General features: G+C 34.6%; 1 protein-coding gene across 6 annotated transcripts in view; it reads left to right on the top strand.

The window, feature by feature from the left end:
* Dyrk2 (Dual-specificity tyrosine phosphorylation-regulated kinase 2) overlaps positions 1-18,617 on the top strand; it is a 391,634-nt gene that overhangs the window by 235,380 nt on the left and 137,637 nt on the right. The window contains exon 1 of one of the 6 annotated variants that reach the window (XM_074130631.1): positions 8,758-8,888. The exons of the other annotated variants lie outside the window; for them this stretch is intronic. Within the exon in view, the coding sequence (XP_073986732.1) occupies positions 8,832-8,888 (57 nt within the window). The 5' untranslated portion in view covers positions 8,758-8,831. Of the gene's footprint in view, positions 1-8,757; positions 8,889-18,617 lie in introns of those variants that run through there. 6 annotated transcript variants of the gene reach the window in all.

The raw sequence follows: 18,617 nt of genomic DNA, 5'->3' as shown, positions 1-18,617 counted from the left end.
TACTAAAATGTGTTTTTAAGTTCAAAGTCATGGACTAATAGAATTGTGTTTACATTGTTTTATTTTGGGTTTAAAAAAGTCGTTTTTTTTTTAGTTTTTTTAATTTTATAATTATTTTCTCTTACTCCTAATAACGGAAAGTATTGTGATCAAGTCAATTTTTTTAATTTGAATTTTTAAAGCAAATTATTTGTTTAGAGTTGTTCTTAATATTAGTGAACACCCGCATGACTCTTAAAAACTTGGAATATTTAACCCATATTATAGTATAACCGTACTATAAACTGAAATAGTTTACGGAATAACTTGTGGTGCCAATTTTCGAGGATGTGAACGATCCATTGAATATACAGGGTGTTCATTTTAAGCTCGCAAGCCAGGTTAGCCTGGAGGTTATCAACTGTTCTCCTGCATCTGAGGAGGCACCTTTGAAGGCACAGGTATATGCTTCACAAGTTGAGTAAAGTGTATTATTTGATAAATTAAGGAATAAGTTTGATCCTTTACATGAAAGAATATTGATCACTTAAATATGTGGCAGGAGGTTTCCAATTTTTTTTTGGGGGGGGGGGGAATTAAACGCAACTCTCCCAAAATTACCAAATAATTATTAAACCTTCTTGTTTGTGACAGTTGTAAAATTAATTTTTAGCCATTTTGTGTATGCTTGAGAACGTCTAAAGCTCTTAACATTTGATTTTTCTTAGAAAAATCTCTCGGAAAACGACTTATTTCCCGATATTAAGAAAAATACTTGCTTTACTGCCTTGACAATATTTTCAGGAGAAAGGGGATGAAAAAATACATAAAAATGACCTATCGCGTGCTCTTCTTTCTCTTTGATAACAAGTTAAAAAATTGAAATATGATTAATAAATACCAGATTTTGGAAATGGCCTAGCACCTTTAATTTTGAAGATATCGAATTGCGGTTTCCGGTTTCTTTCATAACTTTTTATACTCCTTAAAACTGTGTATATGAAAATGGGGGTCAACTGTAAATCCTTAGTTTTGGTCGCGCGTCAGCCGCGTATGCGGGCAGGAATCTAAAAATCAAGTCACATATTCTGAAACTAGAGGCGACGGGCTACAAATTTTCATTCTACCATTTTTTGCTCAGATCAACCATTTAAGCATGAAATGCATTTGAGTCGTCTTAACATGGAACACCCTGTATACTTGCGGTATTTCTGGGTGAGGAATTCTCTCTAATAATCGATTTTTTAACCATTCATTTAACCCTCCTTTCACGTTAAACAGGAGATAAAGATCGTACATTACACTAAAAAGGAAATCTATCTACTCATCTCACAGTAATCTAATTCTCCGCGAAAAAAATATATATTTCAAATTTAATTTGAAGATTTATAGTCCTTTTTAATCACCATATGAAGTTTAAATAAAATCTTAGCAGCCATTTTCCGGGCATTCAGTAAAGTGGGCAATACCCGTCTGTTCATTTTCTTTAAATTTGGAAATTTAGTCAGACGTGTGATTTAATTTTTTTTTAAATAATATAATTGCAGGTGGAAAGAAAATGCAATTAACAGTGAAGGCACTTTCCAGGAAAACCTGGTGCCCTGCTCACTCAAAAGTGCCTTTAATCAAATTAAGTGTTTTAGCCTTTGCTCTGAAGTTGCATAGCTGTTAATTGTACTGTGTTACCTACCTATTATTATTATTATAATACGTAATAATAATAATTAAATGAGAAACTTTTTTTTTAAATTTATTTAGTTATTTACAATCTTTATAATACACTATACAATAAGTAAATAGAAAGATTTAAGTATAAAGGCGTGAAAGGCAGGAGGAAAGAAACTGCCCAGCGGTAGCAGTCTCTACAGGATATGATTTTTAGGTGTTCAGACTGCGAGGTGGTCACGGTGCTTCTGGCGATTCAGTCGGCGAGGAGGATTGTTAGTGATATCAGAGGAGGCAAGCGACTAGAGGATTGGAGCAAGTGGAGAGAGCAGTATGGAATTTTTGATATTTCGTCTTGGCGAGTTGGTCTATAAAGGGAAATGTTGAGGTCGGTGTGAAGAGTGAAGTTAGTCACCGTAGAAAGGAGCATCAACTATCTGTCGGCAGTAGTTTTGATTGGAATTGCGAGAGGATTGGAGCAAGTGGAGAGAGCAGTATGGAATTTTTGATATTTCGTCTTGGCGAGTTGGTCTATAAAGGGGAATGTTGAGGTCGTTGTGAAGAGTAAGGTTAGTCACCGTAGAAAGGAGCGTCAACTATCAGTCGGAGTAGTTTTGATTGGAATTGCGAGAGGATTGGAGCAAGTGGAGAGAGAGCAGAATGGAATTTTTGATATTTATTCTTGGCGAGTTGTTGTACGAATGGGATGTTGAGGTCGTTGTGAAGAGTAAGGTTAGTCACCATAGAAAGGAGCTTCAACTATCTGTCGCAGGAATTTTCACTGAAATGTCAGTACAGTCCGTATGTTTGTTGGTTTGGCTGAATCCCACAGCTCTAGTCCGTAAGTCCACATAGGTTTGACAATATTGTTGTATATTAAGCGTTTGAGTTCTACGGGCAATTTAGAGCCTCGTCCAAGTAGTCTGTAAAGCAGTTTCGCACGTTTCGTCATTGCTTGTCAATGACGAAACTAAATTTACAAATAAGAAAATTAGTTAATTTTAATGATGACCACGTTTTGTTAAAAATTATCAACTTTTATTAAAAGAGAAAAATGTTTAATATTGAATCCAACTTATTTTTTTTTTTTTTTTTTTTTTTTTTTTTTTTTTTTTAGTAAAAACTCGTAACTTTAAAGAAAAGTTCAAATAATAAGAACTACAGTAATAGAATGTTCGTTGACCGTTCGCCCTATATTTTCTGTTCATCTCTATCTAATCCATTCAATGAACCCTTTACCAATCGATTACTAGAAACCTAACCTATCTAGAAGGAAGAAGGTTTTTTTTTCAATTCTTTTATCTTTCACCTCGTCTTTCTTTTCCTTTCCTTTTTAATGCTTTCAAGAGATATAGCTGGCACGTGTGTGTATCTTTGGCAGCACTGCCGTCACACGCTATCTGATTGACTAAATGCCATAGAGGACGCCGTACTTCTTCCCCCCTTTTATACGTAAAGGAAAATCTTGCACGTTCAGTAACTTCCGCGATGATAACCTTTCATTTCTTCTGCGGGGAAATTCTGGCTTTTAGTTTCTTATTATTTTATTTTATTTATTTTCATTATTTCCCCTTTTCTTTTTTTGTAATGATTAATAAAGTTATAAGAATAGATTAATTTTAATTATATATTTATTTTTAAATAATAATTATTTTTTACGAAATGTGGGTCTGTCTGACAATCTTTTAAGTTTGTTCGTACCCAAAAAAATGAAAAATTGCCGGAAGTTGAGGTTTTTGGCCCTTGGAGGTTTTTTTTTCAGTGCAATGCCGGTTTTTGGACAGTGTTCTCTCCTTACAGACAACACTATCCACTACCGGGGAGCTGCAAAAAGCTCCTAGGAAGAGAAAAATCTAAGAGGCAGCAGTAACTGTTTTGGATATTGTTACTGTTTCCGGTAAAGTTGATGTTTTAGTCAAAATTAACTAAAGTACCACTTGGCTTTCAAGGTTTTACTAGGTTTTTGTCAATTTTTTTTAAAATTTTTATTGTTATCATTGCCTAAGATACTCTTACAGCCCTGAAACTTTTTATTTGCTTCATTTTTCTAGGAAAAAATTCACGGTAAAGAGACCGGAACTAAAGCAGCATGTCAACTGCTAAAATAAAAAATAAAAACGCAATTTGACGGAACGCAATACATTCTTTGTATCGATATTTCTTATCATTTCTGAATTATGTGCGTTTTAACGTATTAATACGAGGGTCGTTTGAAAAGTCCGTGCAAAAATAAAAACTACTTAATTTTTTGGGGGTAAACCTTTTTTATTTTTCAACATAGTCTCCTTTTAGGCTTATACACTTCGTCCAACGCTGCTCTACTTTGTTGATCCCTTCCGAATAATAGGATTTGTCCAAGTCTGAAAAATAGCCATTCGTTTCTGCAATCACCTCCTCGTTTGAATAAAATCTTTTTCCCGCCAGCCATTTCTTCATATTGGGGAACAAATAGTAGTCCGAGGGAGCCAAGTCTGGAGAATAGGGGGGATGTGAAAAGAGTTGGAACCCTATTTCCATTAATTTTGCGACCACAACTTCTGAGGTGTGAGCTGGTGCGTTGTCGTGATGGAATAGGACTTTTTTGTGGGCCAATCGTGGGCGTTTTTTCTTGCAGCTCGGTTTTCAAACGGTCCAATAACGATGAATAATATGCACCTGTAATAGTTTTACCCTTTTCCAGATAGTCGATGAGGATTATTCCTTGCGAATCCCAAAAGACGGTCGCCATAATCTTTCCGGCCGAAGGAACGGTCTTCGCCTTCTTTGGCGCAGATTCCCCCTTGGTAACCCCCCGAGGTTTACTCGTAGATTGTTCTTTGGTCTCAGGAGTGTAGTGATGTATCCATGTTTCATCCACAGTGACGAAACGACGCTTAAAGTCCTGCGGATTCTTCTGGAACAGCTGCAAACCGTCCTTGCAACACATCACACGATTTCGTTTTTGGTCAAGCGTGAGCAATCGCGGCACCCATCTTGCGGATAGCTTTGTCATGTCCCAAATGTTGATGCAAAATATTATGTACCTGTTCATTCGAGATGCCCACAGCACTAGCAATCTCACGCACCTTCCACTCTTCTGTCATCCATCACCATATCATGGATTTTATCAATGATTTCTGGGAGTAGTAACCTCAACAGGGCGTCCAGAACGTTCAGCGTCACTTTTTGCCCATATGGCCACTCCGAAAATTTTGAAACCACTTATAAACTGTTCTAATCGAAGGTGTAGAGTCACCATAATGTTTATCAAGCTTCACTTTAGTCTCCTGAGGCGTTTTGCCTTTCATAAAGTAGTGTTTAATCAACACACGAAATTCTTTTTCGTCCATTTTTTGAAAATCACTCGACTTCCTCGATTCAAACGAATGCCAAACACAAAGAAATAGACCGATCTGGCTGAAACTTGGTGTGTGTTCTTCCAAGAGATGCTACTAACTAAACATAACCTCGATACGCGCCAGTGGTGCTATCTCTCTGACTTTGCACGCACTTTTCAAACGACCCTCGTAAACTAAAGTACTTTCGATTATTAATAACAGAAACCTTTTTTTTTTAGCAAGATAATACGCAAACTTGATGCAATTCTCTTGTCCGATATTTAGCAATGACGTAGGTAACAGTTAAGAGGTATAACTCATACTATATCTCTTTTTATTAGCTTCGATATTAATTACTGTGTAGAAGGTTAACAACTTTATTGCTGTACGTAAGTACTTATGTGTATCGTTTTTAAGTAGACAAGCAGGTTGTAAGATTTGTTTCGTTTCTGATTTTTAAAAAATTGTACGAATACTCTTGCGACTTAATTCTCTGAGGGGGTGCCTCAATAAAAAATCTTGTTTTCCTATTTTTATTATTCTAAACTGTAAATTTTGGGTAGGCTAGCTTTGAAGCCTAAAGCTCCGCCACTGTTATACACACTAAATTTATAACCTTATCACTTTGTGAAAGCGTGCTAATTGAGGAGGCCTTTTTTTTTTTTTTTAATAAATAATAAAATCAGGGAAGGGATTAGCTATGCGGTTAGCGTACTGGTCTCCCACGCGGAGGTCCCGGATTCGAATCCAGCTGCTGACCCTTAGATTTTCTCTTGCTAGAAGCTATTTTACAGCTCACTGTCCGGTGATGGATAGTGTTGTCTGTAACGAGAGAACACGGCAGTGCACTGAAAAATGCTCCGGGCGCCAATAACCTTAGATATTGACGCGTCTTAAATCATTAAAAAAAATAATAAAATAGATTTGGAAGGGACTAGCTTAGTGGTTAGCGTCACGGAGAGAGCCTGGATTCAAATCCAGCCTGATGTTTCCTCTTAGAAGCTTCTTACAGCTCTCTTTTCGGTGTCTGTAACTAGAGAACACTGTCCAGAGACTGGCAGTACACTGGAAAAAAAGCTTCGAGCGTCAAATAACCTCATCAGATGTTGACGGGGCTTTAAATTGAATAATAATTCGTTTTTTAAGCAGTTCAAAGTGACGGAAGAGGGTAGATTTTTTTTCTTGTAAAGTGTCATTTCCGTAATCTGTACGAATTTACAAAATTTTTAACATTATTTAACGTTGAGTATATTCCAGAAAATTCGAGTTTAAACAATGTGTAAATCAGAATCTTTCATGAATAAGTAGTAAATCTTTTGATTGTGCTCGTAAGATTTTATTATACGATCATTGATATATTTTTAATACTTAGTTTCAAATAAAAGTATAAGTAAAACGTAGACAAAAAAACAAATACATAAAATAATACTATAATAAAATATGATTAGTTTGAATCGATAAGACCAGTTAGAATGCGATAGTTTTAGAAGGGCAACAATGTGCGCTATCTATCATGGGAATTGGTAACTGTGGTAGCAGTGTTGCAGCAGGCAGGGAAATATTGCAGTTTTTATTTTTTTCCCTCCAACCGTTTCAAACTCGTTTTTAGTCCCATAATGTTTAACTATATCGTTTCCATTCTTCATTTTTTTGTCCACCTATTTTTCGCCCCTGTTTTTCCTATCCTGTTTTGTGGAAATTCTGTTCCAGGGGAGTGGAAAATGGGAAGGTTATTAATTGTATATAGATAATATATTTTTTTACTTTCTCCTATCGCAAAAACCAAGCGACAATTGTTATTGATAAATCTATTCTTATAATTCTCTAACATTATATTATTACTTTTCCAATGTTGTGCCAAAAATCAGTCTTTAACTAAATGATTATGAGAAACCATAAGGACTCACTTTACGCATGCGTACTGATGACGTGTCCTAGTCACACAATTAGCTTAACCTAACAATTTAGCTTAGTTCTTTTCTACAGAATTACACACAAAATTTGGGTTTGAATGGATACAAAGAAACTAACCTAAACTTTAATAATGTTACGCAATTATTTATTAATAATAATATTAAAATTTGAGCAATTTATATTAAGAAAAGAATTATTCCCTAACTTATTTCATTTAATTGGAATATTATTTCATTTTATGTAGACCACGTATTCCCATATGAAAATGTTGGTTGGTTATAATTTTTTAACCGTGTTACCATGGCAACCGTTGTTTGTTTTGTTTTAGGTTATGTTTGTATTTTAAATAATTGTTTTGTTTTATGTTATTTTATAACCCACGCTTTAAGCTCGCATTTGCCAGAACAAATTGTTTTTTTCACTACAGTGAATATGTAAATATTACTGTATAAATATCGTAAATTTGAAAAAGTCACCATAAATTAAAAAAAAATAAATTAATGAATTCGCGTAATGTTCAAAGACGCTGTGAGGAAATACGATCGCAAGATTTTTTTCGGTTAGAGCTTTTCAACCGGATGTCAACCTTTTTTATGGAATCGACTTTTTTTTTTCTCAATTTTTTTGAAAATAAAACATCGTCATTAATCTTAGTCTACACACTGGGCTAAAAAAGTAGTTTTCTCTATTTTATTGTAGTATAGTAGTAAAGTAACTGCCTGTTTTTTCAGGCTGGATTTACGTCCAACTACCCGAATTAGGTGTCGTGAACAGAGGCGACTAGCAAACAATACTTTACTGTAAATTTCTTTTTATTAACCATTAAATAAAATCCAAGACCTAGACCAGGGGACAGGGGAATCGAATCCACTAAACCAACAATTCATCTTAGCATTGCGGGTCTAGCCAATAACCGCCTAACATATGTACTTTACTACAAATTTCTTATATTAAGCACATTAAATAAAATCCAAGACCTAGACCAGGGGAGTCGAACCCACTAAACCAACAATACATCTTAGCATTGCGGGTCTAGCCTATAACCGCCTAACATATGTACTTTACTACAAATTTCTTATATTAAGCACATTAAATAAAATCCAAGACCTAGACCAAGGGAATCGAACCCACTAAACCAACAATACATCTTAGCATTGCGGGTCAAGCCTCATCCGTTCGGCTACCGTGGTCCTCAACCGCCTTTTAAATTCATTACAACTGCGATATAAAGTGTTAGTTGTTTATTCTAGACTTTTCTTTTACAATTTTCTTTAATTAAAAATAATGATTTTCTTCTTTTTTTGCGATTTCAGGTAAGTGACCGAACTTTTACTTGGATTTTTGAACAGTTGGTGGTTCAGCAGGTAATATTTTGATTTTTTTTTTTTTTTAGAAATAAAATTGAAAATTTGGTGTCTGGACCCATTTTTGATTGTTAGAATGATTATGTCGCGATCTAAGTTACAACTTTAAGATCAGATTGTTGAATCTATTCCGGTTAATAAATCAAATAGCCTCGTATTACAATTTCGTTTCCCCTTTTTCTAGATAAACTATGCAAATTCAATTTTACGTTGTAATTTACGTAATTATTATTAGTTAATTTTTTTGGAGTAGATTTAGTACTCTTTACACTATCTTCCCGGAGAAGTTTCTAGTTCTATTGGTTACACTTAGGCACGCACACGTAGAGGTTTGGGTAACAAGGTTTAATGACACGGTGACCCAGTTGTGTTTTACCAGTTTTCGTTAGATCTCGGAAGATGCTGTATAGTAGAGGGACGTGCGCGCTGTTAGTGGTGGTAAACTGTATGATAGGATGGATATCAGGCGGTCTCTCTGGTGCTGCTCAGCGAGAATGCCTGGAAAAGGGACGGCGCGTATCGACCAACATTGCCGCCCGCTGGCGGGAGTGCCGCGGCCTCCACAGTCCTGCCGTCGACATGGGACCGACACATGGCCTATAACACCTATCCAATAGCCAGGTCCGATTCAAGGCGCCGTCCCTTTTTAGTGAGTAGTAGATTTTTGGATTTTTTTTTGTCTGTCTGTCTGTCTGTCTGTCTCTCTGTCTCTTATTATTTAGACCAAATAATCCAGAAAAATTTTGGGATAAAAAAAAAATAAACGTTAAGGAAGTAGATGAATCTCAGTGGGGAACATGAACTCCCCCAAGTTGGAAATCCCTAACTAAGTTGCTTGTCCTCTTATCATACCCAGTACTTCATAACCTCCACATCGTGATCTTATTCCACACTCTTTTTTTTTTTTTTGTAAGCAACAATCTTTACCCTCATTTCAATCAAATACACAATCAATCTATCAATAAGAATTGCTCAATTGTCTGGTAAAATCTAATACAATATTTTCTTCTTTTTTTTTCGATAGTCACTTCCTGTTTCTGTGCCTTTAATTACGATTATTGCTTAATTTTAAATTCAATATTTTGCTTTTAAATTCCCTAAAATAAATACAAAGAATTTTTTTCTCTTTAACCAAATCTCTTAAAAGGAAAAAATCCATTTTATTGCCTAAATAGAGTCAACAGGTTTTCTTGAATTATAGTTTGGGGGAATGGGGGAGTTTCCCGCAATATCTTAGTTGATTTTATTTATTTATTTTTACGTGTCCTATCTAGATTTCACATTTTTATTAACTAAACAGGGGAAATTTTTTAATAAATATTTAATATAGTAATTAAAATAAATAAAATCATTGTAGAGACCCCTGTATTTAGGAGCAACTTCCTGCTTTTGACGAAAATCATTTTTCCAATATAATTAGAGGGGGGTAGAGGGAGTTTGTTGTACTTCCGCTTTAAGTGAAATATCTGTGTAATGAAAGATGTAATCACTATTAGATGAACAGGAAGGATAATTATATAAATTACCACAAATTACGAATTTAAAGACGAATTTCTAAACGGAAGTGACAATAAAGGAATTCCTTTAAAGTGATGTTTTAAGTGTGATATACGGATTTACAAAACTGTTTAATGTTCCGGTTAGGATTATATTTATTTCGAAAAAAAAATAATAATAATCGAAATTTGAAGGAAATTTAATTTAAGAGTTTGAACTGAGAAAATTTTGTACGAGAAAATCTTTTAAGCAGTCTACTTCTTTTTGATAAAGGAAACTATTTTAATTTTTGTTAGTTTATTGTACTTTTTTTATATTTTTTTTAAACTGTTACTGGAGACAGGAGCTTTTTTCCATTCACTCGTTACAGACAACACTGTCCATCGCCGGAAAGAAAAAAAATCTAAGGGCCCAGCAGCTGGGATTCGAACCCATGATCTCCGGCGTTGTAATGCCAGTATTCGCTAAACACTCACCTAATTCCTTCCTTGTATAAATTTATTCATAGTTCTTACAATGTTTTACCTAGAGTTTTTGCTTGTAAGTTTTATCATTAATGAACTCCCATTTGCATAATGAGTTATTTGCCACACCATATTTTCTAGTAATAATTTATTTAAAAAGCATTTTAATTTTAATAATTTAAATAATTAATCTACAATTAATTCACAATGGTTGAATTTGGATATTAATTTCTCTTTACCGTCTTAGTTGAATTCATGGAAATTTTAAAATTTGTTGACGATTGAGTAATTGCCTACTTTTTCAGGCATTACGTCCAACTACCGATTAGGTGTCGAGAACAGAGGCAACTAGCAAACATACTTTACTGTAAATTTCTCATATTAACCATTAAATAAAATCTAAGGCCTAGACTACGGGAATGGAACCCTCTAAACCAACAATACATCTTAGCATTGCGGGTCTAGCCTATAACCGCTCGGCTACCGTGGAGGGTCCGATATGTTCACGTACACACACCTTTATATTGATGTCCTTAAGGGACGGAAACTTGAAACTCTGGTATTCATTTGTACTTCTTGGGAATTATACATAATTCGTAATTATAGTGATTATAGTTGTCGATTGAGTAGATTAATTTAATTCTTATCATTTTAGAATCTATCTACCCCCCATTCCCTCCTAGAAGTGCCCTTTCCGGGGAGAAATGTTTCCGGTAAAAGCTAAATAGACATGGGTGGCACTTCCGGAAAGCCGATCTTAAATTAAATTTAGAAATTCGGCCCTACATTTGATTCCCATTAATACTATTTCAGATGGTAATACAGAACAAAAATTGTATTGGCACATTAGAGTAAATCACTTTCCTATCCCAAAATTGCTCTAATTCCCTGGAAAAATGTTCCAAATAAAAGTGGATAGATGTATGTACGCGCAATTAGTGCACCGAGTTAAATGGAAATCGTAGGAGCCATTTCCGGGAAAATCCTAAACAAACTGGAAAATTGGATTCAGTAAAGTGATTCTTCCTGAATCGATTTTAGTAGTGACATAGAAAAGTGTTCCGCCCACAAGTTCCTTATTTTTTTTTTTAAGTAAAAATTCTTAGTTTCAAGACAAAGTTAATTACGTAAGTTGTGGTTAAGAAAAATGGCTGTGACCATTCACACCAGATTTCCCCCTCCCCCACTTGCAACGCATTCCAAGTTTTTCATGAAAAAAAAGAGTCAACATAATGTCAACAAAACAGACGGAGGGACACTTGATTTATTTAAAACCAATCAAATAACAATCACGATATAAATGATGATGGGAAATAGTTCCCCAGATAGTTCATCACAGTCACAAATCAATGCTAGTCAAGAGCATTTATCTATATTATATATAAAAAAAAGAAGATGACATCATTCTTTGTAAGTCACTTGACTGGGTGGACCAGGCAAAGAAGAAAGACTTTGCTGACAGTGAAGTATTTATAAACTTAACTTTACTTCCTTTTATGGATTTATTAATTATTTATTAAAAGTATTTCCTGCTTTTTAATTAAATTTCTTCTTCTAGCTAATTCTTAACGTGAGGCTTTTAACATAGTTTGGTTGATCGGAGTAATAAAAAGTTATGGTAAACCAAAAATATTAACAGGGTGTTGAAAATTAATTATATTATTACGGTCAAAGACTATCTCCGACAATTTTTCTTTGAAAGAAAATTGAATTAAGGTTAGGAAAATTGTAGAAAGGGAACATCGTCCTGAACAGTATTCTCCCCAGATATGTTAGTTTATATTAAGTGGGCACACTTGGGTGGTCAGTCATTTTCACTAATTGGGACGGACAGAGCGACCTATAATAAGAAAAAGGAGGTTAAGAAAAATTGGACGGAGGCGACTAGCAAACATACTTTACTGCAAAATTGCTCATATTAACCATTAAATAGAATCCCAGGCCTAGTCTGGGAATCGAACCCACTAAACCAACAATACATCTTAGCATTGCGGGTCTAGCCTATGACCGCCTAACATACTTTACTACAAATTTATCATATTAACCAGTAAATAAAATACAAGGCCTAGACACCGGGAATCGAACCCACTAAACCAACAATACATCTTAGCATTGCGGGTCTAGCCTATGACCGCCTAACATACTTTACTACAAATTTATCATATTTTTTTTTTAATCATTTATTTAGTTACAATCAACGCATTTTGCGTTATAAGCAACAATGATAACAATAAATAACAGAATAAAAGAGTGGAGAAGTTACCCAGCGGTAACACTCCAAAAACATTTTACTTTCTACTGACTCTCTTCATCAGAGAGGAGATCGCGAGGCCACTGTCTTTTAAGACGTCTTGAACTGTTGTCTAGAAATGTTCTTGAATGTTGAGATGGAAATTTTCTGTAACGTGTTTTTGCAACTTGTGTGACGAAAGGAATGTTCAAGTCTGTGTGAATGGTTTGATTGGTGACGTAGAAAGGAGCGTTTACTATAGAGTGAAGAATTTTAGATTGCAAGGACTGGATCCTTTGCAGATTTGAGCGTTTGGTTGAACCCCACAGTTCGATGCCGTAAGCCCAGACTGGCTTTAGTATACTTACATAAATTAGTCTTTTGTTGTCCAGAGTGAGTTTTGATCTGTTGTCAAGTTGTCTTTTCAGATGTCGGAAGCGTCTGTTAAGTTCTGTTCTCTTAAGTCGAGTATGAGGGTTCCATGTGAGTCTTCTGTCAAGGTAAAGCTCAAGGTAGCGGACTACGTTGACAGCAGGTAAAGGAATAAGATTGTAAAAGACAGGAGGAAGAGTGATGCGTCGAAGAGTGAAGGTAATATTTTAAGATTTAGTTTCGTTCAGTTTGATAGCCCATTTTTTGAACCAATTTTCTAAGATGGTGAGGTGAGTCTGAAGGTTTCTATGAGCTATTATTGGGTCTTTGTCAGTAGATAAGATGGCAGTATCGTCAGCATAGGTGAGAAGAGTAGTTTGAGGATGAGTAGGTATGTCTGAGGAGTAGATTGTGTACAGAATGGGGCCTAGTATGCTGCCTTGCGGAACTCCAGCGTCAGCATGGCTGAATGGAGAAAGAATAGTTCCTACCTTCACTCTAAAATGTCTGTCAGTCAAGTAAGATTTCAAAATAACGAAATAGGTGGCTGGAATATATCATATTAACCATTAAATAAAATCCAAGACCTAGACCGGGGATCGAACCCACTAAACCAACAATACATCTTAGCATTGCGGGTCTAGCCTATAACCGGCTAACATACTTTACTGCAAATTTCTCATATTAACCATTTAATAAAATCCAAGGCCTAGACCGGGGGAATCGAATCCACTAAACCAGCAATACATCTTAGCATTGCGGGTCTAGCCTATAACCGCTCGGCTATTAATGGTGCCTCGTTTACAGTTCAGTATTATCTTAAGTTTAATAAGTTTTGGAGAGAGAAATAAGAACACCAAGGGAATGCTAAGTGTATTTACGTACAGTTTCTGGGAGTACCTTAACCAGTTCCCTATTTTGAGGCAGAATTTGTAGAATATATTACTGATCAATTTTATCCAAATATCAATTACATTTTTTTAAATTTTAATAATAGTTTGAAAATAGTTGTGAAATAACCGGAAACTACTAGAATCCGAGATCACATTTGATAAAAATAGAAAATTTTCAATGTTATTCGGTTAGGTTAGAGACTTAGAAAGAAGTAAGTTAGCATATAATTGAGAAGGTCATGGCTACATTATTCATAACTTTATCTACTAGAGTGCGCTACTGCTTGAATAAAGCCTTTCCGTGAATTCTCTCTCTCTCTGTCTCTTTCTCTCTTACCCCATCCAACTTTCATCCCGGAGCTTTTTAGATAAAAAGAACCAGAACACATCTAGTGTGAACACTCAAGACGACTCCTTTTTTACCAGAATTCTCAAGTTACTGACAAAACTTTTCAGTTAAACTACTAATTTCTGGTTCATATTTAATTTATTAATTTTATAACGTTAGTAAGAAACCATAAATGGGACTTTAAAAGAAATCTATCCATAAATACTCTTGTTCAAAAATTACACTTTTTGAAAGAAATGTTTCAAATAAATGTTTGTAATGAATTACACGAACTTTAAAATAAAATTGTAGTAAATTTTTTCGTAAAATTCAGGACTTTAAAGAGCCTTGAAAAGACGTTATGGACTTCTTGAAACTTGAAATCCACTCTGTTGTCACACGTATCTTTAACAAGTCACTACTACCCCCTATATCGTCTTTATGAAGTAGAATATCCAATAATCAAGCTAAACAATCCTTCCAGTACAAAAATCCTATGCAGAATCCTCACACAATACCATCACCAACATGTTGTCTATCCCTACGTTAATCCAGACCCGATTTTAAAAATTTCCAATACCAATCACCGGAACCTTCTAAAATTACTATTCCACCACACACACACACACACACACACACACACACACACACACACACACACACACACACACACACACACACACACACACACAATATCCTGTTAATCTTTCTCGTCATTTAAAAGGACGCTGGTCCCACGATCTCCACGCTTGCCAACCGTTTCCCTACTATCTCGACAATGCCAACACTGTATTGTTCCTCTCACCACATTCTTCCGACTGTGGCTTGGAGCTAGCTCAGAATTTATATAGACTATACATTTGCAGATAAATAATAATTAATAATTTTTAAAAAAAAATTAGTAATTAAAAGATGTTAACATATATGGCGAAATAGCAATAATTTATAGAGATTTTCAATTACTAAGTCATGTTTAATCAGTATGCAGTTAACAACAGTTACGTTATTTGCTTTTAGTGAACTTAAGATGTGTTTAATTTTCATTTTATCTTCTCTGGAGGCTGTTTAGTTTCTTGCTTTTGTGTTATTTTATTTATTTTATTATATTTAGTTGCATTAATATTATTTACATTGTTCTATTTTGCTTTTAGTTGCAAAGATAATTTAATTATGTAAACTATAAAACCCCAGGCTGAGATAGTTGTTAGAAATTAGACCTAAAGTTAGTTGTAAAATTTAATATGAAGTTCTTTGTTATTCTACTGAATTTTACCCTGAAATAAGCAAAGAAGGAAGAATAACGAGGCAAGGAAAGGCTCTGTGGTTAGTGTATACTGGATTCTCCAACGCGATAACCCTTGGGTTTGAATCCAGCTGCTGGCACTTGAAGAAGGACCTAGAAGCTACTTACAGCTCACTATCCGGTAATAGTGATGTCTGTAACGAGAGAAAATTGTTCGGAGACCGGCAGTGCAATGAGAAAAAAAGCTCCAGATGCCAATGACCTTAAATGTTGACGCGCCTTAAATTAAAAATTAAAAAATAATAATAATAAAAGAAAAAAAACGAATTAAACTAGTAACAAATTTGGAAAAATCTGAAAAATGTTACAGAAAAGTCTTTGGGGGGAACCCTTGTAAAAAAAAAAAATCTGTGAAAATGATTAGAAAAAAAATGGCACGCATTTAGGTGGGGACAGTAGTTATAAAACTATGAAAGAAAATTAATGAAACCGTTTTCATTATTTTCAATTTTCTGTAAAAGGAAATGGCAGTAGCACTAAAATGTTTTCGTGTAAAAATTACAAGTTTTTGTCAGTTTGTATTTCTGTAGCTAAATGTAGAAGTTCAGCTGATTTTCCTTATGACGTCAGCAAAATTAATAATGTACGAGTAAGTGAGTGTCTGTGTGATGAGATGGAATTCGCTAAACCCCAAACAGTTGTCCTCCGTCAAACTACCTGTGTAAGTTCCTTCGAGTATTATATAATTTGTTAGGCTGGGATAACCGTAGGGACGCCTCTCCAATACCCTAGTAAATTAGCCCAGAATCGTTAAACAAAATTTTTAACTATCATTTGACCTTGATTTTGAACAGTAACTTTTTAGAATTTAGATTATCTGTATCTTATCTAAAATTTGATAAAATTACACAGAAATTTTATGTATCATTGCGTATTCACTGAATTTACATATCAGTTTTACGTATCTTCTTTTGTAGTCTGGAGATACGTTCGTCTATTTGTTTTTATTGTGTTTTTTAGTGATTACGTCTTTGCTATTTTGAAACTGGAAATTTGCAAAAGTTTCATTGGTTTTCGTTGCAACTTTATTCAAAGAACTCCGTTCTACTTATTATCTTATTTCACAGAAATAATCTTCATGTTTTTTGTAATTAATGAAAATTCTAAATTAATGTGAATATATACAACCGAACACATTACGCCGGATTACTCATCTTTGTCTGTACCAAAATTAGGTCCCAACTCGACACTGTTGAAGTGGTTCACTTCCTAAATAATGTGTATTAGCTAATCTGCAAGTTATCATCTCTACGTTTATCAGGCAGACTTTAACGTCTAACTGCCAAATTAGGTGTAGTCTGGACCGAGGCCGACTAGCAAACACACTTTACTGTAAATTTCCCATATTAACCAGCATTAAATAAAATCCAAGACCTAAGACCCCGGGAATTGAACCCACTATTCCAACAATACACCTTTGCTTTGCGGGTCAACGCCTTGCACCGCTCGGCTACCATAGCGCCTTAGGTTTGAACAGTCTTCTAACCTTATTTTCACATAAAGTATGAATTTATCTACACAAGTAAACCAAAATTCCCAATTTTAGGAACATTGACCACTTTATCGTAGTTTTTTCGTGATTATTGTTGAGTTTAAAGAAAATTATGTAGACTGCTTTAAAGTGAAGCCGTGATACCAGATTTTTCTCTTACTATTTTAAAGTGAAAATAGGGGAGGAGAGAGAACAATGTGAAGCAGCTGCTCTCTCTCACTCTGGCTCTCTCCGACTCTCCTTCTCTTGCTGACTTGCAGCTATATAGCTAATTAACTTTAGCTGCCAAGTTTTAGTTCGGTATCTTCTTTGTCCTTATGAACATTCTACCACTATGTAAGCTTAAAGAGTTTTTTTTTCTTTCTTTTTAACATTTATTGTATAAAGACTTGAATGTTATTAGAAAAGTTCATTAGTATTCTTTTTTGTTCCAAGTTTCATCTTCTTTTTTAAACATTGAAACTTTTCTCCATTAAATCTTGTTCAATAACTTGTTCTCTTTTTCTTAATAACAAATTGAGTAATAGCAAAAAAAATAATTAATTAGGAGTTCGAATTTATTATTTGGAATTTAATATTAACTAGATAAAATAATTGAAATATTTGATTGAGGAAAACCTCATTACTGAGGAACTCCTTAAAAAAAAGAAAAGTAATAATCATAAGAAAAAAAAAATTTACTTCATGCCTTAAACCCCTTAAACAAAGTCCCCGTTAACCAATTTAAAAAAAACAACATAGTATTGTAATTATTTAAATTTAAACATTTTAAATTCTGTACACAATCTACACCTCAGACAAACCTACACATCCTCAAACTACTCTTCTCACCTATGCTGACGGTACTGCCATCTTATCTACTGTCAAAGATCCAATAATACCTCATAGAAACCTACAGTCTCACCTCACCTCCTTAGAAAAATGGTTCAAAAAAATGGGGCTATCAAACTGAACGAAACAAAATCTCAAAACATTACTTTCACTCTTCGGACGCATCATTCTTGCTCCTCTCATTTACAATTTAATTCCTTTACCAGTAGTCAAACGCGTAGTCCGCTATCTTGGACTTTACCTTGACAGAAGACTTACATGGAACCCTCATACTCGACATAAGAGAACAGAACTCAACAGAACGCTTCCAACAACTGAAAAGACTACTCGACAACAGATCAAAACTCACTCTAGACAACAACAGACTTATATATGTAAATATACTAAAGCCAGTCTAAGCTTATGGCATCGAATTGTGGGGTTCAACCAAACGCTCAAATCTGCAAAGAATCCTCCAGTCCTTGCAATCTAAAATTCTTCGCTCTATAGTAAACGCTCCTTTCTAGGTCACCAATCAAACCATTCACACAGACTTGGAACATTTCTTTCGTGCAACACAAGTTGCTGAAAACACGATACAGAAAATTCCATCTTAACATTCTAACACATCACAATCCCACTTGTACAACATCTATCTTCAAGAACATTTCCAGATAACACTTCTAGGACAGTCTTAAAAGGCAGTGGGCCTCGCGATCTCCTCTCTGATGAAGGAGAGTCAGTAGAATTTAGAATGTTTTTGGGAGTGTTACCGCTGGGTAACTTCTCCACTCTGATATGTGTGTATGTTATTTATTATTATCATTGTTGCTTATTGTTATCATTGTTGCTTATTGTTATCATTGTTGCTTATTGTTATCATTGTTGCTTATTGTTATCATTGTTGCTTGTTGTTATCATTGTTGCTTATTGTTATCATTGTTGCTTATTGTTATCATTGTTGCTTATTGTTTTTTAATTGTTGCTTA

This window comes from Rhodnius prolixus, unplaced genomic scaffold, assembly GCF_049639745.1.
Source record: "Rhodnius prolixus isolate KJV_2025 unplaced genomic scaffold, Rpr scaffold_4, whole genome shotgun sequence".
Classification (NCBI taxonomy): Eukaryota; Metazoa; Arthropoda; class Insecta; order Hemiptera; family Reduviidae; genus Rhodnius; species Rhodnius prolixus.
The sequence above is the reverse complement of the archived record's forward strand: the minus strand, read 5'-3'. Positions and strand labels throughout refer to the sequence as shown.